A 27,519-nucleotide genomic window follows, 5' to 3' on the forward strand; every position below is an offset into this window, starting at 1 on the left:
CAGAGCTATTGCAGTCACGCTCCCTCTTTCCCCCCATCACTGCTTTAATAGGCAAAATGGGGTTCGATTAGTCCGGCATTACTGAAACCATCTGGTTTATGTGGTTGACTTCTCCCCTGCCTTTCAATCCAGAAGGATCCCCAACACTGCTTACATGTTTTGTTTGTTTGATTTAAATCACATCAAGAGCTACTTTTATCCCCTCTGATACCAAGCATTGCTTGGGGGTAACAGATCTTCCTCCCCCCAGCCAGCCCTTCTTAGGGCAGGGGTGTCACACCCCTCCAGCTGTTTGTTGGCCTACAGCTTGCATCAGCCCTGGATATTGGCCTCTTGTTCAGTCTCTGATGTGCTGTTTCTTTGACTGCAGGCTGAGCGGATCATGGAAGCCATTGAGCTATACCGAGAAGAGACTGCCAAGCTGAAAGAGCACACAGCCATCTGCAAAGCTGCTGGAAAATTGGTGAGGAAGGAACCAGAGTGTGTGTTTATATCTGCTGGGGTGTGAGCAGATCTAAATGATTTCCTTTTCAAAGAGAGAATGATTCAGTGACCAAAGGAAAGGGGGTAGAAGCTCAGCAGGCTTGTCCATTCTGTCTTGATGTGCAGTTGATCTCACAGTCTCTGTTTTCATTTTATCTGAGTTGCATAAGGACAGTTATCTCCAAATGATGCTTTGGAGCCGTGTGGGGTTCCACACAGCTCCACATTCTTGTGTGGGTTGCAAGGGTGCTACTAGGGCAATTAGTGCTGCAATGTGTCTCCAAACAGTTCAATTCTGAGTTGGAGATTGGATGTAAACGGTGACTTACAGACAGAATTCCAGTAAGGTCTCTTTTGGCAAAGGGCCCTACCATCAGCTTCCTTTTGAGTTTTCTTACCAGTTGTTTCTTTTGTTCAGTGTAACCTCTGATTTAGTCCTGTTCCACTTTTGTTACCTTGGAGGCTCATTTTGGTTTTGCGAGTCTTCAGCAGACTCTCTACATACTTGCAAGCTTTGAAAGCTCAAGTCTGCCTCTCTTTTACAAAATGAAACCTGAGTTTCTGAAGATCTAGCTTACCTACTCAAAATGCACTTTCTGTGCTGTGTGGCAAGATTAAGTATGCAAACATTTCTAGTTCTTTGGGCATAAAGTATTCACAGGAGAGGTGTATATGTGTGTGTGTGTGTGTGTGTGTGTGTGTGTGTGTGTGTGTGGCACAGTTGACCTGTGCACAGTAATGGGGATGTTGATATGTGTGTATCTGTTGGAAGGGAGCAGAGCTGAGTCATAAGGGCCTCCATCCCTGACACCTGCTCCACAGCTTCTGTTCTCTGACTCCTGGCCTCTGTCAAGCCTATGCAGGGTCCCATGTGTGGACTGCTTTTTGTGTCCCTGGATTGCTACATAGCCCCTGTTCTGAGTTCAGGCACAGGAGCATGAGGGCGGAGTTGGAGGAGGAGTCGGAGTGAGGCTGTTGGGGTAGCCAGTCCAGGGTGTGTTGGGAGTGGGGGAGCTTATTATTTATATTATTGTGTACTGCTTTTCAAGCAAAAATTGAAAATATTATTATATTTAGTAATATTATGATGAGGTGTGAACTGCTTTTCAACAAAAAATTATCAAAGTGGCTTGCATAGAAATATAATGAGAAGATGGTTCCCTGCCACAAAGTACTCAAACCAACCCAATAAAATACTATCATAGGTCACCCAGCGTCTATGGGATAAGGCAGGATATAAATTGAGATCAATAACTGAAACTAATTTAACCCATGTAGAGCATTGGCACACTAGTACTTGATTGCTCCCCTCAGAGATCTCTCCACCCTCACCTGAGCCGCACTCCTGCTCCTCCATCCTGTTGCTTCTATCCCCCTCACCCCTCTTGGTCACTCTTCCATTCTGACCAGAATTCATTCATGACCCCTCTTGGTTATGGCTACAGCATTACTGATGCCTATTGGCCAAGCTGCAGCCCCCTATCCCCAGAGACCTCCCACCCTCACCCAATCCCCGTTCCTCCCCACAGGAGCAGCAGCGGTAGACCAGGCCCCTCCTGCTGCCACCATAGCTGCTAGTTCCCATCAGGCTGCAGACAGGCTCAGGCCAATCCCTCGCCCTTTTTCTTTTCTCCTTGCTTCTTTTTCTCGCTTTCTCTCTCCTCCACTCGCTCTTCCCCTCTGTCTTTCTTCCTCTCCCTTCTTTTTTCTTTTTTCCTCCCTTTCTGAGTTAAAGATCTTGTTCATCTTGTTTCCTCATCTAATTCACACAACAGCAGCCTCCTTCTCCTGAAGGGGCTTTTTTCTACCTTACGACCCCTCTCTTCGCAGACCCCTGCCCACTATCCTTTTATTGATAGATAGACAGATAGATAGATTCCTCTCCTCTACAATCAAGGACATCTTCCTACCAGTGACAGTTGCATTCCAACTGATCTTAACCATCACAGGCTCCTCCCTATCTGCATATGGAATCACCACTGCCCAATCACCACTGCGCCACAGGCTTCTCCTCCCTATCTATATGGAATCCTCACTGCCCAATCAGGTGCTTCTGCTCTTGAACTCTCACGAGAGCTGACACACATGGGATTAGCCACGGGTACACCTTAGAGAATTAGATAGATAGATAGATAGATAGATAGATAGATAGACAGATAGATAGATAGATAGATAATGAATTTTGAGCTACCTTTGCACCAGTAGCAGCTGTTGCTGGTTGGGCGGAGGGTGAGACTGGTGGACGCAAAGGGCAGGGCTGAAAGGCACAGTTGGGCCACAGCTGCGTCTCTGCCCCTCTCTCTTCTCACGCTGCCCCAGCTGCGTGTCTTTCTCCCTCTTTGCCCCACTCCAGCTGTAACTGGAGCTGTGTGGGCTGGTCATTCACCAGCCCCACCAACACCAGCTACTGCTTTGCACACAAGTTAAGTTTGGATGGCTTCAGAGGTTCCTTTTGGAAATGGAGTTTAGGCAGGGAATTGGTGGAGGAGCTAGGGAGAAAATTGGTGCTCATAAAGATTCTGTCTTTTGAATGCCTCCCAGAGGTGCTTTGTCATTTTCCCTCCTTGACTAGTTTAAAAAAAATAATCTGAAAACTCTCCTTTTAAAAGAAACATTTGAAACTTGGATTTAGTTGGGCTTCAAGTTCGAATTCAGTTTTATTCCTTTCTGTTTTATCCTGCTGTTTTGTTTTAATGTTGTACACCTACCCAGAGCCTTTGGATGGGGTGGCTTATAAATGTAATAAATAAATAATAAATATGTTTTGTTAGTATCGATGCTTTTATTGTATGACACCCTCTGAACTGCAGGATAAAAATATTTAAAACAAATATTAAGAATTGTTCCAAATGAGTCACATTAGCAAGTTTCTTTGGAGAGTTCAAGGAAGTTGGACAATCTGTCTGCCTGCCATGAAGAATGTGCCTTAATAGTAACCCATTTTCTGTCTGCAGGTTCCTCTTCCTGTAAACCCCATTCTCCAAGCATATGGCAATATTTCAGTGAGTATGAAATGAGGAATGTGAATCTGTTTTTTCTTGGCATGAGAGCAGATGTGTGGAGGGCGAAAGAATTGGCTGGCATGTGCATATGTGTGAGTGTGTAAGACTACTTATGAGTAATTTAGTCTAGATATCAGCCAGCATTTTTTGTCTTGAGAAACATGCATTCATCAGTTTAAAAAACACCAAAGAAATGTGTGTCCATCCTAAAATCATGATCTGTGCTTACTGGAGCAGTGTAAAATTTATTTATTTATTCATTTAGCATATTTCTATACCGCCCCAAACTCGGGTCTCTGGGCTGTTTACAGTAAAATAACATAAATTAAATAACATAAAATAATATTAAACATTAATACAATTGAAAACAATGACAGATTCTATGAATCTAATTAAAACCCTGGGGGAATAAATGCATCTTGATGGCCCTTTGCAAAGCAATCGGAGATGAGGAGGCTCTTCTTTCTGCAGTGCATTCCAAAGTCTTGGAGTGGCATCAGAGAAAGCCTGTCTCTGAGTAGCCACCGGACGAGTTGGTGGCAATTGCAAAAAGATCTCCCTAGATGATCTCAGTAGGTAGCGGGGCTCATAATGAAGGCGGCATTTTCTTAAGTACCCTGGGCCTAAGCTGCTTAGGGCTTTTTAGGTTATAACCAGCAGTTCGTAATTTTGCCTGGAAACCTTTTGGTAGCCAGTGTAGTCCTTTTACTATAGGAGTAATATGGTCAAACAGACCAACCTGAGATGACCTGGAGACCAACCTGACTGCCGCATTTTGCACCAGTTTCCAGACTACATGCAAAGGCAGCCCACAATAGAGCGCACTGCCGTTTTTGAGCTGATGCTTCAGAACGAATGGTGGAATTCACTCCTGTCCTTTTCTTGCAGCCTTCTGCTTACGTACTGGATGTTCTTAAAAAGGTGAAGTCGAGGTGAGTACCAGGAACGCTGCCTAAGGCTTATGAATGGGTTAATAGAGCTGGCTGATGGGAACTACTGGGGTAGGGCATGGGATGGCTGTAGCAGATTAGTCAAACCGACAGGGAGCCACTGCATTCATGTAACTTGCGCTGATAACATGTTTGGATTCGAGCACAATCTGAAATACAAAGAGGCCGTTCTCACGACAAAAATTGACGAGGCCAGGGAGGGCGGGGTGGAGGCAAGACACAACCTACCTTCCCCCACACAATCCTCGCCGCTCTGGGATCACGCGCATGCCAGTTGTGTGGGCACATGGCGCAAGTGATCCTGGGGTGGCGGGAAAGCAGGCTGGGTCCTCCTGCATCCCACAATGCACTGTGCAAGGAGCACGGTGCATTGGGGGATTTCCCCACTGCTGGGCACTCTTTCTGCCTGGCTCTCTAGAAACTCGGGCTGCTGGCAGCTTGAGCTTCCACATGACTGGGCAGTGAGGGAGGAGGGCGCTTGTGTGCCCCTTTCCCCTCGCTTTCAGCCTGGGTAAAAAAACTGGGCTACCCGGCTGAGTAGTGCTGGGATCAGGGCCAGTCTTGGTGGTTCTCATGACCAGCTCTACCCGGGCAGGGCTGCGCTAGCCCAGGCAGAGCTGGTCATGAGAACGACTTCCTTGACTGCATTCATGGAAAGCTCCTGAGGGTGTACAGAATCTTTGACCATAGTACCATGGTCAGCTCTCTGCCCCAGAGAGCTTTTGACTGGAGGTGGTGGGGACTGCACGTATGAAACCTTGGGTTCAAAGCACAGCCTTCATGGTCACCCAATGACTTCCAGGACTTTTGTAGATGCCTGTCTTGTGTCAGGCTTCATCCTGCAACTGTAAGAGATAGAAACTATCAATTCCTGCCCTTTCTTAAGCTAGCTTAGCTGGTATGTGCCAATCTTTATCTAAAGCAGTTCTTAATACTTTGGAATCCTTTTCACACATGGTTCTTTGAGCTGGAGTGGGTTTTGAGTTTCGCAGATATCATCGTAATTGTATTGTATTGTATTTCATAATATACGACACATAATATGACACAGGCCATGTGCAATAACTGCAAGCACTTGTAGGCCTGATGTGGGTTATGACTCCATCATGAAGCTGCCTCTTGGATCAATAAGAGCCTGTCACAGATGCTACTTTCTGTAGCAGCAAGCAACAGAGGACCACGTCTTCTTCTTTGCTTGGGACTTGACTGAAGCCAATTCTGTTAAAGGCAGGATGGTTGAAGGCTAGAAAATGTACTAGTTGAAATTAAGCCTCATTCCCCCCAGATGTCCTCTGCTTGTTTAACCCATCACAGCAATGTCCTTTCTCGGAAGGCAGGCAGTAGTGGTGTCAAGCGACTGTTCCAAGTGTCCTGTTAGTTTTGGTGTCTGGTGCAAGTCAGTTGTTGGTGTCTTTTGTCCTACAGCCCTCTCTCTGAGAAGGAGGCTGCTACTGTAGGTGATGTCTGGGGTTGGGAGGGATGTTAAAAGTCTTACTCGCCTTTCCTCCCCACAGTGAACTGGAAGAATCTCTGTTAGTGCTGCCGTTCTCCTACATCCCGGACCTGCTTGTGCTCTTCAATCAGTATATCGAGCTCGGTTCAGAAGTAGAGCTGCTCTGCCGGGCTCTCTTGTTTCTGCTCAGGTAAACCTCATGGCTGAAGAACATGTAGGGAAGCGTCCTGGGTTTTACTTGAGTCATGAATAGCCAGCCTTGATCTGAGCTCCTGTATGAAAGATTCCACTGAAAGGGGAAGTGAGCTCTGTGGCACCATAGAGACTATCTTTTTATTGTTTAAAACACAGGCCTTCATGCGATTGCATGCTTCAGTGGCATGAAGTTCCTCATTGTTAGTTTATAAGGTGCCTTAGATGTGCTGGGTGTTGCACAGAAATGTTTCAAAGTCCTTGCCTGCAGGTTCACAATATTAAGAAGAAGGAGGACAAGAGCAGACGGGAGTTAGAGAGAAAGGGGAATGTAATTTTAATGTATTAACCGGCAAGTATCGAAGGCCACTTCTTCAGGGTGGAGTGGCCTGTAGCACTTCTTCCATTCGGGAATTTCCAGGTGAGTTGTACACTGGACTCATTGAAGCACAACTTGCATTCTTTAATGCACTTTCAGCTCATGTAACGTGAGAAGATCCTCCTAAATTTTTTTGTTTAGGGCAAAATGTAATACAATCAGACTCGTAGGTGAATTGTTCTACCACCTCTCACTCCAGTTCCACCAGAATTGAACCATATAATGATAGTGACTCCTAGGGAGAATACCCCTGAAACCACCATCCATCCAAAAGCGTTACACATATGATGTTACTCCTTTGGGTAGAATGGCGTTGAATTCCATCCTGTTTCTGAGTGTGTTTTTCACAGTGGAAGTCTGTCTCTTGGCATAGCAGGTACTGCTGTGGTCTGTCTTGGGCAACTGCTCTATTTGACTGGGATCAGCATGAACATTTAGCTTTGAATAGACTGCCCTTTGCTTTATGTGTTGCTTTTACAATGCTAAGAAGTAACACGCTTGAAATTGAAAGTTGCCCCTATGGCGAAGACTTGTGAAAACTTCCGAATACAAATATGTCAAATATTTATATACCATTTTTCAACAAAAGTTTCCCAAAGCAGTTTACATAGTAATAAAGGAAGCATATAAATAAATAAATAAAATGGCTCCCTGTCCCCAAAGGGCTCACAATCTAAAAAAGAAACATAAGACAGCCACCAGCAACAGCCACTGGAGGGATGCTGTGCTGGGGCTGGATAGGGTCAGTTGCTCTCCCCCTGCTCAATAAAGAGAATCACCACTTTAACGAGGTGCCACTTTGCTTAGTTAGCAGGGGTTGTGAGAAGCTGAAATATCTCTTGACAGGGTGGGACAGATTTAAATCAGTTTGTACGCCTGTGGCCGTGAGTGCCTCTCTTACTCCTGTAGTCTGGAGGTGGGGGGAGGGGAAGAGTGGCTATCGTAGAGCAACCAGGAAACTGGGGCTTGAAGTGCTGATTTGAAAGTTCTTTATTTGCATCTCCCTCAGAATACACTTTGGGCAGATCACAAGCAACCAGCTTCTTGTTAAAGTGATGGAGAATCTAAAGAAAAGCACCATCTCTAAAGTCGGCCAAGTGAGGGTAAGTATGTATCTGTGGGATGTTGCTGAGAGTCCTAAAGGGTGCAAGTCTGGGATGCCAGTCCCTCCCTCCCAAGCTCCTCTTCCCCTCGATCACGCTTCTACTGGTTGCATGGGTAGCGAGGGAGTTCTGAATACCTCACACATAGTAATGAGGAACATCTTTCATTAAACGTTTTGTGAGGTTTGCTGAGATAATGTCTGTGAAATGAAGTTTGACTGGAGAGGGTTGAATTCATTACAGTGGCAGCAGAACTGAACTCAGCAAGTAATGTCAAAAGATCCTTTGTGGGCATCCCAAGACCCTCTTTTTCACTTGTGCATTTTCATGTTTACAGGATGTGCTGGGATTCAACATGGCTGGTCTCCAGTTCCTAAAGAGAGAAATTGAGGCCAAAGATGAAGTGACTTTTTTTGCTGATGCTACTGAGCGATTTGAGGAGAAAAAGAGGAAGCGGAAGAAGAAGCAGAAGATGATCCTTGCAGTGGTCTAACTGAGGTGTTCTTGGATTTCTCCTTCCGAGGAGCACACAGGGGCTTGGAAGGGATGCTCTCTCTAGCACACTGAAATAGTGTGGATCTTGTGCGTTTGGCAGAGGGTGAGAGGTTCTGTGGGGAATTTAATAGGACTTTGCCAAACTTTTACAAATATCTTGGGATTGAAAGGTAGGAGTTAGGAGGATTCAGGAACTCTCCACCCCCCCCCCACACCCCCAGTCTGGCTTCTTTCTCACCTACTGGTTGCTGCTTACTTGCAGCTACTTTTGTCCCAGTCTTGTTTTTGGCACACTCTCTTTCTTTAAAAAGCAGGGTTCTCCATAGCTAATTGGTGAATATGTAGGCAACACCTCACCTAACACTGCCAGTCAAATTTAGCTATTTGACATCACAGAATCAAAGCGAGGACAGTGCTTCCTCTCTTTCAGAATGTGCCAACATAGTCTGGTTCTGCAGCTTGTTCTCCAAAGCAGTTGTTGGTATCACACGAGTATACATTTTTTTCAGAAAACACATACTTCTTTTGGCTCAGTCCTAGGACTGAAACATCTTTTTGCACTCTACTTATATTTACAATGTGAATCTTTCTAAAGCTCTTTAAAAGCTGAAATGATGGAAGTAATTTGGTATCTGCTCTAGAGTGCTTGGAGTTGTTTTTAGTGATGTGCACGAAATGCAGCACATCCCTTTAACACAGAGGGATTACACATCCCCTTTAACATGGGGGAGAGCAGATCCATACCTGCTCCTCTGCTGCTCACTACCACTTCCTTAATCACGGCATTGCTGCCCACCCCCCAGCTATCACCAGCTGCTCCTGCATGATGCCAGCACGCAGGGGAAGCTGGGGGGAGAGTGCTGCCAACGTGTGATGATAACTGGTTGGGCACTGCAATTAAGGAAGTGGTGGTGAGCAGCAGAGGAGTAGGTATGAACCTGCTCTCCTCTGTGTTAAAGGAGATGTGTAATCCCTCCATGTCAAAGGGATGTCCTGTAATTTTGAGTCTGAATCGCATTTTGTGCACATCCCTAGTTGTTTTCTATGTGTTTGAGCTTCTAGAAGAAAACAATTAAAAAACTCATATACAAAGTATAATGTTGCAAGCTCTTACACATTTGTGGCAAACTACTAAAGCATGTGAGGGGAAGCTGTTGGAATGCAATCATCAGAAGATGCAGTGTATGTACTGAGGAGATCCTTGTTGGATGCTCTACTATGTGCTTGTTTCCACATACAAAATGATAGAAAAATGCCAGTCTTTTCTCTCAAGTCCAGTTGACACTTGTCTGAAAAGAGAGCTCAAGTCGGAACAAGCAATAACTTGCCCTTTTCCCTGACTGTGTGAGAAGAACTCGAGAAACCTTTTCTCAACCCAGTAATGTTGCAAGCATCCATTTCTCATTGCTTGCTGTTTAACAGATAGTGTGTGCGAGTGAGTTGATTTACAGAACCAAACATTTCCGGAATCATTTTTTGCATGTAGCTCATTTATTTTGTACTCTTTCCAGATGGTGTCCACAATTCCAACAAACCATTCCATGTGCTGCTCACTGAAATAAAACAGTGAGGCACTTGCTGTAAACTGCTGTAGGCGCCATGCTATATCTGGAGCCCGAGTGAAGCCTTTCTCATCTATTTTAGAAACTGATTTTTGCTGTTTGTCTTTTTGATATACAGTAGTAGAATATCAACTGCTAGAATTCCTTTCTAGTACTCATTTTCACATTCAAGCCAGAAAGACTTGCCAAACTGGGTTAGAAGATCAGTGCATTTCATTTCAAAGCAGATTTTCCGTCCTCTCTAGCCTCTGTAGTCTGCAGGCACATCTGCAACACTGGAAACATTAAAGAAAAAAGAAAAAAAGGAGCCATCAGTTGATATAACTGAAGTCAGTGTATGTTGGTACAGTAATTGCTTGGTTTAAGCATATGCCAGTCTGTTGTTTCTCATGGAGTTTGAGGAAGAGAGTCTAGATGTGTCTAGAATGTCAACACCCTTTACTCATTGAAAAGGAATGGGGAAGATTCCTTTCAAGGATTATGTGGTACTCATTTGCTCCATTTTGGTGTTTCACAACTCTCAAGACAGCAAATGTATCCAGTTCCTGCTGCATTCCTTCAGTAAAGTGCTGTTGATGGTAGCAGGCTAAACATAAATCTTGCCTCCCACCTCTATTGTTGTTAAATGCTGGCCACCTCTTGTATCCACACACAGAACTCACAATCTTGAGGAAGTAAGTTTTATTGTTTATAAGTCTGTGGTGAAGTGCCTGTTTTTCTTAGTAAGTTGAAGATCTGCTGAGAAGCAGTTGGTACATCTCGTACCAACATCATGTGTGAATAATAGTAAAGAAATGAGTGGGAATTTAAAATAAAATTGGTTTTTAAAAAAATCAGTGTAAATAGATCTAGTGTACTCCTTTCGACTATTATTCCTGTTGAAGTAGAATCTTATCATTATGGGACTGTCAAGATACTGGAGTCACTCCTGTGGGTTTGCCATAGCCTATTCTGCAACAGAAAGCAAGGTGAGAAGGTACTAAGTATGGGCACATCTTGGTACAGCAATGTTCCAGCAATGAAACATTCTCACAGGGCAATGTGGCAGGCATTTGAGAGGTTCTTCACTGAGGATGATGTTAGTTCTGCTAGTGAAGCAAGATGAGGCTGAAACCAAAGGAATTCTGAGAAGCTATAGTAGGTGAGGCCCATTGTTGATGGGGCAAAGTCATTTTGTGTAGATCACACTTCTAGGAAAGTTCGAGAAATTTAATCTATGTAAATAAAGTTATTTTTATTAATGTGCTTGCAAAAAGGAAGTGAAAGGTTTGAAATTGGTAGGATTTCAACTTCAAACATTCACTTTATTGAATAATTACTCTGGAAAATTTGAATAATCATAAATTGGAAACTGAGAAATCTGCTTTTCTTGGGCATGATGTCATTTTTGAATTATTAAACTGATTATTGAGTGTTAAATCTGTTAAGAATAACAGTTAAAATATGATTATGATATTTAGAAATGCATAATTTTTTAATAGTTTTAGAATCCGCCCTGATATTCAGGTGTAAAAGGTAGTTCATTAAACTAATTTAAGCGGCCAGATTGTTCATGCAAAATTTGGTATGTGTAGGTAATCAGGAAGTATGACTTTTTTCACATGAACACACCCACAAACAAACTCTTTAAAATATATAATAGATTCTTGACCACTGACTATGCTTATCTAGAAGACCCCAGATAATATAGCATTTGATCAGCAGTGTAGCTGAATCTGCTTTCGGAAGATTCAAACCCTGCAAAACGTGCTCATGAGTTCTTTTCTCAGTTCTGAAGATTAAAAGGATCCTGGGCAAGAGAAAGGGGTTAGGGTTTGGTCTGGTCCCCCACTCCCCATCCAGAGTGGGTACAACCTTAACTAAACTGGCTCTGCTCTCTACATTTCCCAAGTGATAGTTGTAATAGTAAATTATTAACCTGTTCTTGTGTCAGTGGTTACTTAGGTAGTGCCATATACACATTGTGGGCTGTGACAATTAGCATGGAAATGGTACACAGAAGAGCCAATAAATTATGAATTTCAGCACCTTGGATTTCAGAAGGTACATCATTCAGTTTGCACAAAATTTCAAGTCACTTACTAGAAAGTATATTGTGTTAGGGTTGGTTTAAGGAAAGAGGGTATTATGCTCTACAAGTAACGTGTATGTGTGTGTAATATGTAGGGGAAGGAGTTTTATTTATGATAAGAGAATGCAGATGGATAAGGTGAAGCCCATGTTCTTCAGTGGTGGAAATTATCTTATATGGGCTGTTCCTTTCCCTTGCTTCAGTAGGCTATTAACATACTGTTAATGTTTTAGTTTTGCTGTGGCCCTCATGAGTGTAAGCAGTCCCTTCCAGTTCTTATTCTGCCTGCTCTGAGGCACTAGGACTTCGTGGGTGCTCTGCCCTGGTAAAAACCATTTCCAAGCATCGAGCTGGCTCTTCCTCCCACATCTCTCCCATGAATCAGTCAGGCTGGGAAAGCACTCTTCTGGGTTGTTGTTGTTTTAAGTGTCCAGTGATGGCTGTTTCCTAAACCTTAGCTACTCTGTGAAGAACTCTAGGGTTTATTGGAGAAGGAGCCAGACAACATTTGTGCCCTCAGAAGGAGGGCCGCCATCCTCTCCTGGGGGACCGAAACCTGAAGAGGAAAGTCATCGTGATGGTGGGATTCAGTCCTCACCCAGGCTGCTGAGAAAACAGCTGTGGTGACAAAATAATAACCCTCTTGAGCAGGCTGACTGTCTTAGGCAGGTACCACTCTACCCTTTGCTGCTCCACAGAGGACAGCACAGCAGCCTTTGTAAGCCTCAGCCCGAGTGGAACAGGACAGGTGCAGCCCCCTCTCCAAAGTTATCAATAGAAAAGCTTTAAGTGGATTAATGAGGGACCTAGCAAGATCTAAGGGCACAGAGAGGCACTGGAAGAGGGGGGAAATACAGGTCACACAAGTCATCCTCCCTCTCAACTTGCCAGTTGTCAGAATTAGTCAATTTTATCTGTGCTTAAAAAAAGAAATACTGTTACGAGTGTTTTTGTTTTCCACTGTACAAGGCCTTCTAGTGGGGAAGGGCTCCTTCCACTTTTAAGGACTACAACAAGGCTAAATAATTCTGCCAATGCAGCAAATGGCAAACAGTAACGCAAACAAGGATAACCTCCATCCACTGAAAAGAGTGAAATCATGGTAGGTCAAATGTTGCAGCAAAATTTAAGCATTTTAAAGTGCTACTGATTTTACAGAGTGCCTACTGAGTGCTACTGATGTCAAATCCAAGCATTTAAAAGTGCTACAGAGATTGGCTTAAAAATGTCTAATTGAAGTCAGTGGGACAGAACCCAGCCAAAGCTGCACTTTTTGTCCCTTGTTAGGACAATGTTGTTCTAAAAACAAACTTTATACAACTCATTATTTTTAAAATAAATAAATAGGGCTTGGAAAAGAGGGTCAGAGAGGGCTCTTAACAATGTTTCAAGACCTCGATCTTTCTTCATGTGTTCCGTACAGCCTCTGAAAAGCCCCGATGCAGGTTACAGATAGGATCTCTTAGGAAGATCTGGAAAATTGTTCATGTGCGGTGATGACACCTGCTGCGTGGGGTGAAAGGGCCAGCACTTTCTCATTCAGAGGAGGGACAAGATCCTCCCATTCATTTCTGGAGGCAGCCAGCAAGAACGTTCTAACTACTTCGGGAGCTGCAGCAAAAAAAGGACCTCTCTCACTGAAAAGCTACAAACTATTTCTCCCCACTCCTTTTTCCTAACCTGAGCTCATGTTTTGCATTAGCAAATTCATCAGAAGATCTTATGCATTGTGGTCACTTCTGAACTCATGGTACATAGGAAGCTGCCATATACTGAGTCAGACCATTGGTCTCTCTAGCTCAGTACTGTCTTCACAGACTGGCAGTGGCTTCTCCAAGGTTGCAGGCAGGAATCTCGGCCCTATGTTGGAGAAGCCAGGGAGGGAACTTGGAACCCTCTGCTCTTCCCACAGTGGCTCCATCCCTTGAGGGGAATCTCTTACAGTGGTCACACATGGAGTCTCCCATTCATATGCAACCAGGGCTGACCCTGCTTAGCTAATGGGACAAGTCATGCTTGCTACCACAAGACCAGCTCTCCTCTCCATAATAGTACAATTACAAGACTTCCACTGTGGTGAATGGGAATACCTGTGCTGTGTTGCTGGCACACCTCTTAATTCTTAGCAGCAGCAGGGCTGCCAGAGCATCCACAACAGCCCTGGCACAATGTGTTGATCTGGCATTAGGACACTGCGTGTCATGTTGGCCAGAGTTGCTATGCTTAAACGGGCTACTTACGTTATGCATTACTTACTTTAACCAGGAAGTTTGTGAGGTAGGATAATCCCAAAACGATAGATAGGATTTGTTGAAACCAGCCGGGTTGAGCCTGACTTTCTCCCCTGTGGGTAGTTTATTGGTCTGTGTTCATAGATTTCCTCTGTTAAGACTGGTGAAAGCTACGTTAAGGATAGATTTCGGGAAGGCAACTGTTTGAGTTTTGATTTGTGTGTAATAGTCTCATAGGTATGAAATACTGCTGTCTCCTTTTATTCTTAGTTATGTATTTTTGGTAGTACTTTCAGTACCTTGATCTATGTTCAGGAGGACTTCTTAAAATGCATTTGGTTTTATGGTTTGTAGTAGAAGTTTGATTGTCTTCTCTTCTACATTTGTTTTAATCTCATGCTGGTCACTGACCGAAATAAAGAGATTTGATTAAGGATAGATGCGGTTTTGCCAAGAGCCTTGAGGAAGTTTTGAGTGCCCTATTAGTTATAAGAGTAAACAGCATCTATTTAAAGTGGCTGAGACCATTTTGGCTACTGGATTCTAGCTTACATTTTCATTTTTGATGATACAAACAGCACTGAAAAGCCAGGGAAGGATGGAGTTGTGCAGGAGGCCCATTCAGCAACATTTAAGAGGCAATGGCTGACATACTGTACCATGTTTTGTGGGCATTGCAGTGTAGCATTTGTGCAGTTGCACAAGAGCACTGTTGTGCTAAATGCAAGAATGGTGCAATTGATAGTTGTTTCCAATGGCTGTCAGTTGCACACACTGCAATACACAGGTAACATTCGCAGTATGTCAGCCGGTGTTGTTTAGCTATAATTTCAGGGGAGAAACTGCTGTTACTCAATGAGACACAATGCTAGATTCCCCAAGGAAAAAACTTTCCAAATTCCTAATCATGAGTACATGATGGAGGATTATTGCTTTTTCTGTTTACACGACTTTTGAGGGTTTTGTTGTTGTAAAATGGTATAATGATCATCATGGGATCTTATAATAATGAGCTCATGTCTTGCCTCTGGGTTTGTCAAAGGCATAAGTGTAGGGGTGACTTGTGAAGGAAACTGGCTGGATCTTTAAAAGTTTGGTCAGTTAATTTGACCAGCTCTATATTTTTGAGTCCTAAAAATCCACATGGAAAACAGCCTTTTTGGATGTGTGTTTGTGAATTAATGTCTGACACAACAGCAGATGCCTATGATCACCTCCTCCCACCATCCTCTTATCCTGTTAGTCAGTCATGTCAATCTAATCTATCTTGTAGTGCTTAGGAAGAACTGCCTCTTTCCTTGGAGACAGGTGTGAGGTATAAAAAATGTATACTTTCTATAAATCCAAATTGAGGATATCTCATCTGGCTGGTACAAGTGGGGTTTGATAGACTGACACCCCTACCTCTTCCTCCTGTTAATGAAAAGGCATATCCAGAAGATTCAAAGAAAGCTCTGCTTGAAAAAGAATAGGTGTGCTGCACAGCCTGATCAGCCACATGCAACATGGAAGCAAGTCTGATTATTTCAGCTGGAGCTTAATAATTGTGTAGAGGATTTCTTCCTGTAGGGGGAGTCCAGCTGCCCCCTGCTTTTGAAAACTCTGGCTCATGTATTTTGTAGCAATGCCACCACTGATTCTGTCATTGGTCTTGCCCCAGCTGCATGCTTCAGGTGAGCAATTTAATTTTGTTTTTATTGTGCAGATGCACTTCCCAGAGAGGCCCCATCCCCCTAAGGGGAATGTTTTACAGTGCTCACATATAGTCTCCCATTCAATTGCCCTGCTTAGAAAGCGGACAATTCATGCTTGCTACCACAAGACCAGCTCTCTTCCCATGGATTCCGGGGAAATGTGCATGCTCATGTTATTTTAAGTCCTTGTAATTCAAACAGATAACAAGGTTCTTCAAAGTTGCTGCTAGAATTCCACAGGGATTTGACTGTACAGTGCTAGTGTTATGCTGAAGGTAGTGGGACCATAGGATGGCCTGTAAAAAGCTCCACATACTTTAGCCATTCTTGCAAATTGTCTTGGCATTTGGGCCTAGGGTAGCTATTTAAGGGACACAAGTGGGTGATCAACTAGGGAGAGGTAAGATCCTTTTGTAGTTGTCAGTAGTGTAAGGTCACCACTTTGTCTTGGATGAGTTGCCTGTACAGAAAAGCAACAAAGGATATTTGCTTCCACAGGCAGGAAGAGAGTTTCTTTTTCTGTGTAAATTTCAATCCGATGGAAAACTTGACCCAGCCCCTCCGGTCCTTCCACCCCAATCGCCATGGCATAAATTTCGATTTCAAGCTCAGTTTGCAGTCCAGCAGCTACCTGGAAAAGATAGAGGATCATCTGCAGTGAACAATGTCAGACACTTCTTCATTCTGTCTCGCCTCCCCAGTGCTACTTAATCCCTTCTTTAAAGGCAGAATAAATGATGTTGGTGGGTCCTTATTTCACCAGTGTTCGGTACTATTTCATTTAAGCCAAGTTCTTTTTCACCTGTCCTGTGTGTATTCTTTTCTGTGTGGGGGCAGTATTGGACAAAGGGTATGGAATGATACTGAGTTTGCAGTACTTGGCCAGCATGTGCCTGCAGAGGAGTAGGAAGCCATGTTTACTACTTTTTGTAGGGCTAGTACCAAATCCTCTCATCACATCTAGTATAGCCATAAGGCTGACTTTTGGATTCATACTACCAGTTTAACATGGAACCACTGCAAGTGATGCAAATCTTGCAAGTATACTGACATGTCCATCCTCTTCCAGGAGCTGGCGAACAACACGCTTGGCCTATTCACAAGGCCAGTTGCTATGTTGGAAAATGGCAATTTGTTGTGACCGAACCAGATGGCTCCCTCAGATAAAGCTAGTTACGTGAATTAAGACCCCCAACACATCTTAGGTGTATAATATGGACATGGCATTATGATAGCTGACTCCATGAACAACATGTAGCTTGTTATGCCTTTCTCAGTGAGCCCCAGGAATTTGCATGTGGCTATTTAGCCACCAACGCACAAGTCAGTTCAGTGCTGAAAACGTGTCTGGTGAAAACCAACTGAGAAGCCCAACCTATTTCCCCATGACTCACAGGCCCTGGTGAGTAGTGCACTCGCAATCCAGTGCGGGGTGGTGGTTGTTTCACCCGAAACCTGCCAAGGAACAGGAGGAGTTAGCCATTTGGGGTTGAGTGCTATAGCCACAATATCTATTGCTCTCATGATTATCAGTATTTTTCAGCACCACTACATCACACACTAGCAATTTCTGTATGTTCTACCAAGCATGCAGGAGCAATGAAAATATGCAGAGAAAAACATAAGCGGGCTTTCAGATCTTAAACAAGTTTGTTCATATATTTGATTTGTTCCATATTCCTCACTTTCTCCAGCACAAGAGCAGTCCAGGGTTTAGTTTCTTTTGAATGAGACACAGCAGTGGCGCCTTCAAATACCTTTGGAATCTCTTTTAAAAATACAAACAGAATATATTGGAAGCCAGCAGACTCCTACACAAACCCATCTGTTAACCCTGTTATCAGATTTCCAGAGCAGCAATGTGGTACTGCTGCAACTCCTAGGTGGATTCTAGTCCAATTATGTCAAGTTCAAGCTGCAACCTATTCCCTCTCCTGCCATCTATTCACAAAACCCTACCTAACCTGTTGAAGAAATATCAACCATGTCCATGACCATCAGCATAGGAAAGGATACTCAAGACCACCTTTTTGTTAAAAAAAATAATAATAATTTTATAGTAGCATCAGAAGCAACACTGGCAGCATAAGCAGTTTCTGAAACACAGAGTGACCAATATGAAGGTGGAAGGAAGGAAGAGATTGAAAGGTTCAAAGTGACATTTGGATGGACACCGTCAGAATGGGGAGTGGAAAAGTGATGGCCAGGAGGGCCCAGGGGCAAGCATAAGATCCACCACATTTGGATTGTTGAATGTTGGTAGGCATGCCTGTCCTAGAGGTTCCATCATTGTCACTTCTCAAATGCCAGTGGCTGCATCTGAAAACTTGCTGACTATGTATTGGTCTTTAAGAATGTAGTTTTCTGGGGAGCCTCCTGACACAGAGGTGGGGCTACGCATGAGTTGCTGAGGCAGACCCACGAATCCTTAGACACGAGTTAAGCGGCAAGCTCCATAAATGGGATTGCTGCCACGCGGCTCCCGTTGCTTCCCATGATCGGGAGAAATCGGGCTAGCCTTCCCTAGCCTGATTTTTAATGATCGTGGGAATAGCTTCATATAATTGTAGCTTGGGGAGTTATCAGTGGACCTTTCATAACAGCAGTTCATACTGGTTTAACAGTTAAAACTGAATCTAACATACAACTGCTCCACTGCCAATGCAGCCACAAATGTCATGCTTGAAAGAGAACTGTAAATCTGACACAAATAAAACCAGAAAGAATCCTTATAATTAAAACCAAATTAACTACAGATGAATGCAGCCATAACTCCATGCAGAAAAGGCATGGAATATTTGCAGTCACATAAAAATATGCTAGCCCATCATCTCCAAAACAAAGGCCAAATTCTTCTGTCAGCCTCCCCAAAAGACTGTTCATCTCTTCCACTGCCTATTAAAAATGGGTTCTGGACCTTCAGGGATGCATTATTGTTCCAAAATATTCAGTTCTACATACATCTGTTTGTTTATAACTTGAGTTAGAATAAGAAAATGTATTTTTATTGTGCTTGATGAATCCTAGAACCCTTGATTTGCAGGTATCCTTGTCCTCTGCATTTCAATGATGCACCATCTTCACTCTTCCACACTGGACAATTAAATATGACCCTTCTGAGCTTTTGTCTCCTGATTTGTCTTCTAGTACTTGGCCATTTGTAAACTGGCATCATGTGGGATTTAAGCCAATCGGCAGGAACCTGAATCAAGCTCCAGCAAGCTATCTTTATAATCTGACATGTTCAACCCATTGGAGAGCCTTCACCTTAGCTCATTATAATGTTTTCCCATCAGCTTAGTCAGAAGGGAGATACAGAAAGATACCCTATCACCTGTACAAGTGTTCCTGTGGATCAGATGAAGTTGATAATTTGGCTCATATTTTACTTCATTGTAAATGTTAAAGCGCTCCACATAGCAAATTGATTTTACCTCTTTTAGAGAACGTTCAGGGAAGATCAATGGATTTTTATGTAACCTATCTTCTTGCAGATAAGACTGTATTTGGTTCTTCTTGTATCACGAGATTTTGTGCCATTGCATGCAAGATCTGTCAAGCAATGGTGAAGCCCCGCCCCCCAATCAGTTAAGTAAGGATGTCCCTGATGGGTAAACTCTCTCTACCTAAATGCAACTGTGATATCTGACAGACTGTACCAACTGCATCTATATAATGCTGAAATCTGGTCAAGTACTGTAATAAAGATATTGATTGATATATGCTTATTGAAAATCAGTCCAACCTGCAGAAATCCATTCCAATGTTCTTCAAGGCCACTGTTGTTGCATAAGTACAGCCCTCCTTGAGAACCCCAAATGACACCTTCGGTGGGATGAGACGGAAACCTGCCAGTTGCTGTGATGCTGCTGCAACAGAGCATGTATTGACTTTTCCAGAAACTGGATCTTCATCCTTCACAAACAGGTGAGATAGATTAGAAAGGCTGAACTTGTGGTGTACTCCTAATCTGAAGGCAAATTGGCAAGAATAAAATGCATGTATGGTTTCTAAGAGCTGCCCCACTTTTCTGCACTATTAAAGGACAGGGGCTCACATGTTAAAAAGCACAACACAAAACTGAAAATCTCAGCATTTAATACCAGTGCCCTGCATTCCCAAGGAATAGAATTCCTTTTGCAGGATAGAAGTGAACACAAGTTGAATTTTTTTAGAGGATTTGCATGTGCTAAATTGTTCTTGTGAATGGTTCATCATATGCATATTGAAACAAATCATCTTGAACATTTTCTACAACATAAGGTGAAATCCAAACATGTTGGCTTGTGATTTGGATATGCATGGAACGGAACCATTCATGAGGCCGATTAACACATACTTCAGAACAAAAATGAACTCAGGTTGACTTCAAAATGAGGAAAGGTCACACAGAATCAACCGTGAGCCAATGAGGTCAGTTGGGACAACTGAATATCAGTTGCTTATGGAGATGAACATATATATGAACATATGAAGCTGCTTTAGACAGAGTAGGCCTAGCCCAATAATGTCTAATCTGGCAGTAGCTTTCCAACTCTATTATCGGAGATTTTCGAACAGGAGGTACCAGGGATTGAACCTGGAAGCTTATATCCACCACTAAGTTGTGATTACGGATGTGCACGAACAGAGACTTGTGCATTAGTTCAGCGCCAAACTGCTTCAGATGATGTCTGAATTGATTTGGCACCGTAGGGAGGGGAGTGGGATCTTTAAAAAACAGGAGAGCATGTCCTTCTCTGCTCTCTGCTGCTGCATGCAGCTTCATGCTGCTTCTGCACTCTCCCCAAGAACCCAAACATGGTGCCAGGATGCACATGGCATCTGTGCATGCGTGGGTGCCATGTGTGTCCTGGTGCCATACGTGGGTTCTTGGGAAGAGTGTTGCTGTAGCAGGAAGCTGCATGCAGCGATGGCGGTAAGGTTAAGGAACAGTTCTCCTGTTTTTAAAAAATATCCCACTCCCCAGTACCCTCGGCACTGAACCAGTGCACGAAACTTGGTTTGTGTACATCCCTAGTTGTGGTCCCTCCCTATATTTTTTCCTGATTCAGGAGACTGTTTCTAGGCATCCATATTTGTAGATGCTTTAGTTGACATGAAGAAGAAGTTATTTCTAGACAGGGAATGAGAGGCAATCATTTTTAAGAATGTTGAAGTTGAGCCAATGGCTGACATACAGGGCAAGGAGGCACCGGTGCAGCGAGAGTAGCCTAACAGAACTTTCAAACTAATTGCATGGGTGCAGCAGGGAGGTAGTATTTTTTTAAGTCCTCCCCTGAAACTGAATCATCTGGGACATATTTTTGGGTGGGACACAGGGCTTCCTGGGAAAATGGCGGGTGACAAAAATTGCCCCCTTCCTTACTGCACCAGCACAGTAAGTTTGGAAGTTCTGTTCTCTCTCGCTGCATCAGTGCATCCTTGCCCTGTCTGTTTGCTACTGTTAGTTTTGTCCCACTACTATCTCTTGCAAAATGGATTTGCAAGGTTTTAGAGGCACTATGAGCCTGCAAAACCTTCAATAGCAGCTAAGCATGCATACCATGGACAATGATTCTTTCATACCAGTTTCAACTACAACCAGTTTTAACCGGGGGAAGAAATGGTAGTGTTCGGAAAATACAGTTACTAGAAATGTGATGAACAAACTACGGTCCTTCAGTTTGACTTCATAACTTGGGACAGAAGCAATGGGGGAATTACCTTTCGCCTGGGTTCAGATTCTGGCAGGTCCCTTTGTATGGAGGCGGGCAATTTCACTTTGGTTTTCCTTGGGGATCCTGTAGCATCCACCAGAAGGGACTGGAGTTTTGGATGGAAAGGGAGCTCCGATACATTTTCATTTGCTTCTGTTGAAGAGCAAAAAGTGTTCTAAAGTTGGCTGCAGCTTTGGATTGCTGCCGCTTAGAGAACAATTTGTTAAGGGGTGGCCAAGAAATGAAATGCTGGTGGTTATGCTTGAGTCCAGTTCTACCATTCTTGTGCAGGCAATCAGGAGGAGCCAGTGAAAAAATAGGCCTTTGGGGTCCCCCCCCATTACTGAGTAAAACCTTTCATACAAAAAATGTGCACCTGCTCAGTTCCCAAATTTTGCTTGCCTTTTGATCCTTTCTGGAAGGGTTTGCCTTCAGGAGGGCCTAAAATATCCTAAATGGTTCATTCAAGGACCAAACTAGAAGTGATGGCAACAGGCAATAGACCTGTTGCCATCACTTCTAGTTGGGTGTTTTACCTTGGGGATGTCCCAATCACAAACAAAGGCAGGTCTATGACTAGATGGGGGTCCAATTTTCAGAGCAAAAATATGGTGAGGAAAGCTGAACCCTCCTCATGTCAGGAATTTGCCTTCCTCTAGACCAGGGATTCTCAAACTTGGGTCCTCAGGTGTTATTGGACTTCAGCTCCCATAATCCCCAGCCTCAGTGGCCTTTGGTTGGGGATTATGGGAGTTGAAGTCCAATAACACCTGAGGACCCAAGTTTGAGAATCACTGCTCTAGACTATCTACCCCACCAAGGACGCTTTGAATATCAGAGCTCAGAGGAGTCAAGTTTCTTTCCACTCAGAAAGCAAAAGGTTAACTTTACCTTTGCATGTAATTAACTCCTGAAGTGAGCGGGGGCAGGGATTTATGTGTTAACTGATTCCTGCATTCCAACAGGAACCTACAATGACTTCCTTCTCTTCATCCCAAGCACATGTGACCCGACTTTCTCATCCAGCCTTCTCATTAGTCCTTTTAAAAAACTAAGTGTTCCTTATTTTATGTAAGTTTAAAGTAAGGTTTTAGTTGCAGTTATGATTTATGACTTGGTTCGGATTCTTCAGAATCAACTCTGCTATCACTTTAAGACTATGGGGAGATGGGCGAGGAAATGGTTTATCACCCCTGTGGCAAGTTCTCCTGTGATTGTCTGAAAGTGTTGGTGGATGCTTCTCTGACCTCTGGGTGCACTAGAGCAGCATATACATTGGCTTACATACAGCATAGCACCATGCTAATCCCAGGACAGGGCACACATGCTTGTTCAGTGTCTCTCCAAACTGCATCTACGCTGCTGTTGAGCTCACAGAAGCTCTGCTGCTACTAACAACTGCACCATTGCTGCAGTGATGAGCCTCCAGTTGGGAATAATAGGAAGCTAATCAGTTCAGCAATTGACACAATTGTTAGTAGTGATGGCAGTTCATTCACAGCATGGACGTGGTTTGGAAAGGCATGGAACAATTGCACTTGGACTGGCAGGGTGCTGTGCCATTGTATTTAGCAAAGGAATTATTTACTTGGCTGGTTCTAAAGGTAAAGTGAGCCATCAAGTCAATTTCGACTCCTGGTGCCCACAGAGCCCTGCGGTTTTCTTTGGGCAGAATACCGGGGGGGGGGGGGGTGGCGTTACCATTGCCTCCTCCTGCACAGTCTGAGTTGATGCCTTTCAGCATCTTCCTATATCGCTGCTGCCCGATATAGGTGTTTCCCATTGTTTGGGAAACATACCAGTTGGGATTCGAACTGACAACCTTCTGCTTGTTAGTCAAATATTTTCCTGCTGTGCCACTTAAGGCTCTAGTTCTGTCTAAATACATGTTAAAATTTAAGGGTTTGAGTGACATCTTGAACAAACCAATTGGAAGAGTTACACAGGAGAAGATATTGGCCAACCAGTTTAAAAAGATATAACTGGACTATGATTGGCTAGCTCTGGCTGAAGATTCCATGGAGTGTGAGTTGGTTCTGAAAAGTTCCTCAAGGTGAGCCTGAGTAGGCTGGGAGGTGAAACTGGGAAGAGCTGAGGAAAGACAGGTGGCTCAAGGAGGAGGGTGCAGGGACAGACTAGAGCTGATTCCTGGGAAAAGCTGATGGGGAGCAGGTTGTGCATTCAAGATGCCTTCAGAAAGCAGAGTCTGACACTGATTGGAATCTGGCCCTGGCTTAAGCAGTTAGTCTTCAGCACTTGAAAACCTGCCATAAAATCTTCAATGCTCCTCAGTTAACCACCAACGGTAGCGGGGAAAACAAGGTCATTTTATTCTGGGCTTGAGTTTTGGTGGCTCCAAGGAAGAGAGAAAGGGAATCTGGTTTGTGGTTCAAAAGGGGATAGAAGTCCTGCCATTTAACCAAGCCCCTGAACCTCTTCAGTACATTGTTTTTTCCTTTCTCTATTATTTAACACCTGAATGAAAAACTGGATTTGCTGACTATACAGGCCTTCACATCTGTTGTGTGCAGTCTCGTCATCTTGTAAGCCATCCAGGTCCTTCTTTGCTCAGAATCTCTACAGGTACCTTGCCCCAGCCCTCTAAACATCCTACAGGAAACCTAACTTCACTTCCGCATCTGAGGATGCAAGAACAAAATGCCCCATAGAGGAAAGCATGAGGGGGAAGGCCTTGCCTCCAAATATTACTGCTGCACTTGTCTACTACATGTTTCCCACCCCTTGCAAAATGCTGTAGTAGTTGTAGCACCAGTACTAGTAGAAGGCATCCATTCTAAAGTTCATTCTAAAGGCATTCATTCTAAAGCAATAAACCTGTGCAATATCTTGCAGTATGCGAACACCGGATAAGCTGCATGGGCTACAATCCTTTCTCCCTCAAGAAGCAGTAGTATCGCCTCGCACACAGGAGACAGAGGGTAGATATGTGCTGTGCAGAAGATGTGTGTGTGGGCGGGGGGGAGAGGGCTTGACCACAGATCTCCACAGGCAGGTAAGCATTTACCATGCACTGCTGAAGGAAATGGGAGCGGGGGCACAGACACCTCCCTGCGCCAAGAACACACACTCCACTCCGACCATTGCTACTGCTGACCAAACCCTCATGCTTCCTTTTGGTTTTCATGACCACAACACGCAGGCACTACAGAGTGAGTTTTACTGCAATCCCAATGGGGTTTCCAGTTGCTACTGTCCCTTAAAGTGCACAGCAAGGAGCCCACTACCGATGGAGAAAGGCAAGGGTCCCTGAAGAACACCCAGGCGGCACCATGTCCTCATTGAAAATCACTCATACCCATTGAGCATCTGGGAAAGTGGACCACCAAGAGCAGCAGCATCAAACTATGCAACTTTCCATGGACAGCTATAGAGCAGGCATTGAGGCAAGGAGGGCTTCCATACCCAAATACCCTGCAGACCAAACATGAGGCTTGCAACAAGAGCACCAGCAACAGTAGCAGTGCTCACACACCATTCCACAGAGGACATGCCCACTGAACCACTATACAGGTCCCTTGCATGTTGCTGAAATTAGACGGACAGTTATGAATGCATAGATGGCTCAGTCCTAAGAACTGCCAAGCCAGCAAGTGCAGAGTACAGAATGACTGGATGTAAGCACTGTAGATTGGTAAGATAATGGCCGTGGTACAAATGTTATGGCTGCTCCCTACTCCATTCCATCTCCTCTGGAATTATTTGTATAGTGTTATGAATTTGCATTTTCTTGATTACTGTGACTGGGCCTGTCTCGGTTTTTGTCCAAAGGTGTTGATTAGAGCCTGAGATTTAAAAAAGAATGTTTATGTCCTTTTAACGGCTGTGGTTGGTCCACTGAGTAATCTTCTCACTGCTTGGAGTAGTGGGTGGGGGAACACAACAATATTCTCTAGTATGTAGAAGAATATTTGATTATGATCTTCTACATAAGACCACCTCTGGCAACATCCAATGGGTTGCTATGCATCATCTAAATCCTGCTAGCCTAGTATTGTGTCAGCATGTACATTAGTAGATTCTTTCCTGCTGGCACAATTTTTAAAATGTTATTTTCATTGAATACCTGCCTTTTCAAAATAACCTGCTGGAATGCTTTACCTGTTGTAGAGGCATCTAGACTAATTTCACCATGAACTGAACACCACAAAGAATCAGGAAAGAGATCTCCAGAAGGCTTGTTTCTTACATAGTATTCTTGAGATTCTAGAGAAAGGTAACAGTTATTGAAAGAGTTAGCAATAGCACACAATTCTACAAGCATGGGGGTCTTGTGCAGCTTTCAATCATTTCGAAAGGACTTGCACAGGATTTCTTGGAGGATTTTGTCCATGGCTAACAGGCATCCTAACTGTAGGCTCTAATGTCTTCTATTCAGGTATAAAGGGTGTTTTCCTGAATACTGAGATGATCATTCAGGGTATGGAGAGGTAACAGCTCAGTGGCAGAGCACATGTAAGTTCTGCTACTCAAGTGCAGGCATGCTGTTTTAAGAAGGTGTCAGGTTTCCCCTGAGAGTACCAAGGCCACCTCTGAGGATGAACCACCAGACAGTGAGCCTAAGGACATCATCATCATCATCCCAGATACATAAACTGTCACTGATGCCCTCAACACAGAGCATAAGGACATCCTGGTCAGACCTGGTGGGGAAACCCACCCCCCACCCCCAATGGGGAGCCTGAGGATTTCACCAGCCAGGGATCCCCTGCTATGGACCCCGACAAGACCCCTGCAGACGAACCCCCTGCTGACTCTGCTATTGATCTCAAGCCAATGGAGTCCCTGGAGTTGGATTCCACTCTCAGCTGTCCCTCAAGAAGTACTGAGGGGTTGCAGACCACTGAGCCACCCCGTGGGGAAGAAAAACAGGTTACTTACCTGTAACAGATGATCTGGAAGTGGTTCCATACATTCATAAGTAGTGGGGGTTGTGGGGGTAGGAAAGGTACGCCCCCCAGCATGTTCCCTTCTTTTGTCCACCAGTCTAGGGAGGACAAGACGTGCCCTGGAAGCGTAACCCACTTGGACTGGGGTTCGCGCCTTGGGTGGTATGCTTTGAGAAACCACATTTGCAATTTGCACATCCTGAGTTTTGCATAGTGGACCACTGCGGTGCAAGACGCCATGAGTCCTAGCAGCACCTGCACTCTTTGTGCGGTTTGCGCAGGTGTCTTCTGAAATTCTCGGATGATCTGCCGCATGCGTTGGATGCACTCCACAGGTAGAAAAGCTTTCTGTTCCTCCATATCCAACTGCACGCTGATATATTGCAGACGCCTTGCCGGTTCCAGGAACGACTTCTCCCAATTGATCTGGATACCTAAACTCTCCAACAAGGTCGTCACTACATTTATGTCCTGTATCAATTGCTCTTGTGACTCGACTGCCAGAAGCCAGTCGTCCAAATAAGGACACACTGACAGCCCCTGCATCCTGAGGTAAACTATTATCACCGCCATGCACTTTGTAAATACCCTTCGGGCGGTGACAAGCCCAAAGGGCAACACATTGTACTGAAAGATCTCCGTGCCCATTGTGAAGCGGAAATACTTGCGATGGGTCTCCTGAATTCCGATATGGAAGTACGCATCCTTTAGATCGAGCGATGCAATCCATTGCTCCTTGTGGAGGAGCGGAAGGATGGCTTGCAGCATTGTGATCCTGAACTTCTGTACTTCTATGTATTGGTTCAACCCACGGAGATCCATTATCGGTCTTATCCCCCCCATCGCATTTGGGGATCTGAAAATACTGGGAATAAGATCTCGTCTGGCCCAGAGCCCACTGCACTGGTGATATTGCTCCCTTCAACAAGAACTTCTGCACCTCCTCCCGCAGCACTGGCGTCTCGGGAGTGTACCTTATCCCGAGAAATGGCAGGTATTCTTTGAACTCCAGAGCATAGCCCGTCGCGAAGTACAGTCATCATCAACATCGTCATCATCCACATCCGAGGAAACAGGTGAGGTTCCTGTCACCATGGAGGCATCTGTAATCGGTTGTGGTAGAGGGGCAGGCTGCCTCATCTGTGTAGCTGTCTGGCGGAGCACTGGTCCTGGAGGACGAACTAGCTGAGGTGTAAAGTTGGTCTGGAGCGACACACTTCGTTGTTGCAATGGAGCGCTAGTCTGGAATGACACAGTGTGTTGAGACGCCAATGGTAGGCAGGCCTGAACAGCTGACT

General features: G+C 44.3%; 2 protein-coding genes across 9 annotated transcripts in view; one reads left to right on the top strand and one right to left on the bottom strand.

Moving 5' to 3' along the window:
* Nucleotides 1-10,455, top strand: part of WDR3 (WD repeat domain 3) — a 56,984-nt gene extending 46,529 nt beyond the window's left edge. For all 3 annotated transcript variants that reach the window (XM_053288501.1, XM_053288503.1, XM_053288502.1), the window contains exons 22-27: nt 371-463; nt 3,438-3,485; nt 4,374-4,417; nt 5,950-6,078; nt 7,469-7,562; nt 7,900-10,455. In XM_053288501.1, coding sequence (XP_053144476.1) covers nt 371-463; nt 3,438-3,485; nt 4,374-4,417; nt 5,950-6,078; nt 7,469-7,562; nt 7,900-8,055 — 564 coding nt within the window. In that variant the 3' untranslated portion in view covers nt 8,056-10,455. The remainder of the gene's footprint in view (nt 1-370; nt 464-3,437; nt 3,486-4,373; nt 4,418-5,949; nt 6,079-7,468; nt 7,563-7,899) is intronic.
* Nucleotides 9,757-27,519, bottom strand: part of SPAG17 (sperm associated antigen 17) — a 211,004-nt gene continuing 193,241 nt past the window's right edge. For all 6 annotated transcript variants that reach the window (XM_053288500.1, XM_053288499.1, XM_053288498.1 and 3 more), the window contains 7 exons: nt 25,434-25,538; nt 21,322-21,467; nt 19,361-19,530; nt 17,010-17,070; nt 16,102-16,246; nt 13,947-14,084; nt 9,757-9,894 (listed from right to left, as the gene is read on the bottom strand). In XM_053288500.1, coding sequence (XP_053144475.1) covers nt 13,948-14,084; nt 16,102-16,246; nt 17,010-17,070; nt 19,361-19,530; nt 21,322-21,467; nt 25,434-25,538 — 764 coding nt within the window. In that variant the 3' untranslated portion in view covers nt 9,757-9,894; nt 13,947. The remainder of the gene's footprint in view (nt 9,895-13,946; nt 14,085-16,101; nt 16,247-17,009; nt 17,071-19,360; nt 19,531-21,321; nt 21,468-25,433; nt 25,539-27,519) is intronic.

The sequence above is a fragment of the Hemicordylus capensis genome, chromosome 2, assembly GCF_027244095.1.
Source record: "Hemicordylus capensis ecotype Gifberg chromosome 2, rHemCap1.1.pri, whole genome shotgun sequence".
NCBI classification, from domain to species: Eukaryota; Metazoa; Chordata; class Lepidosauria; order Squamata; family Cordylidae; genus Hemicordylus; species Hemicordylus capensis.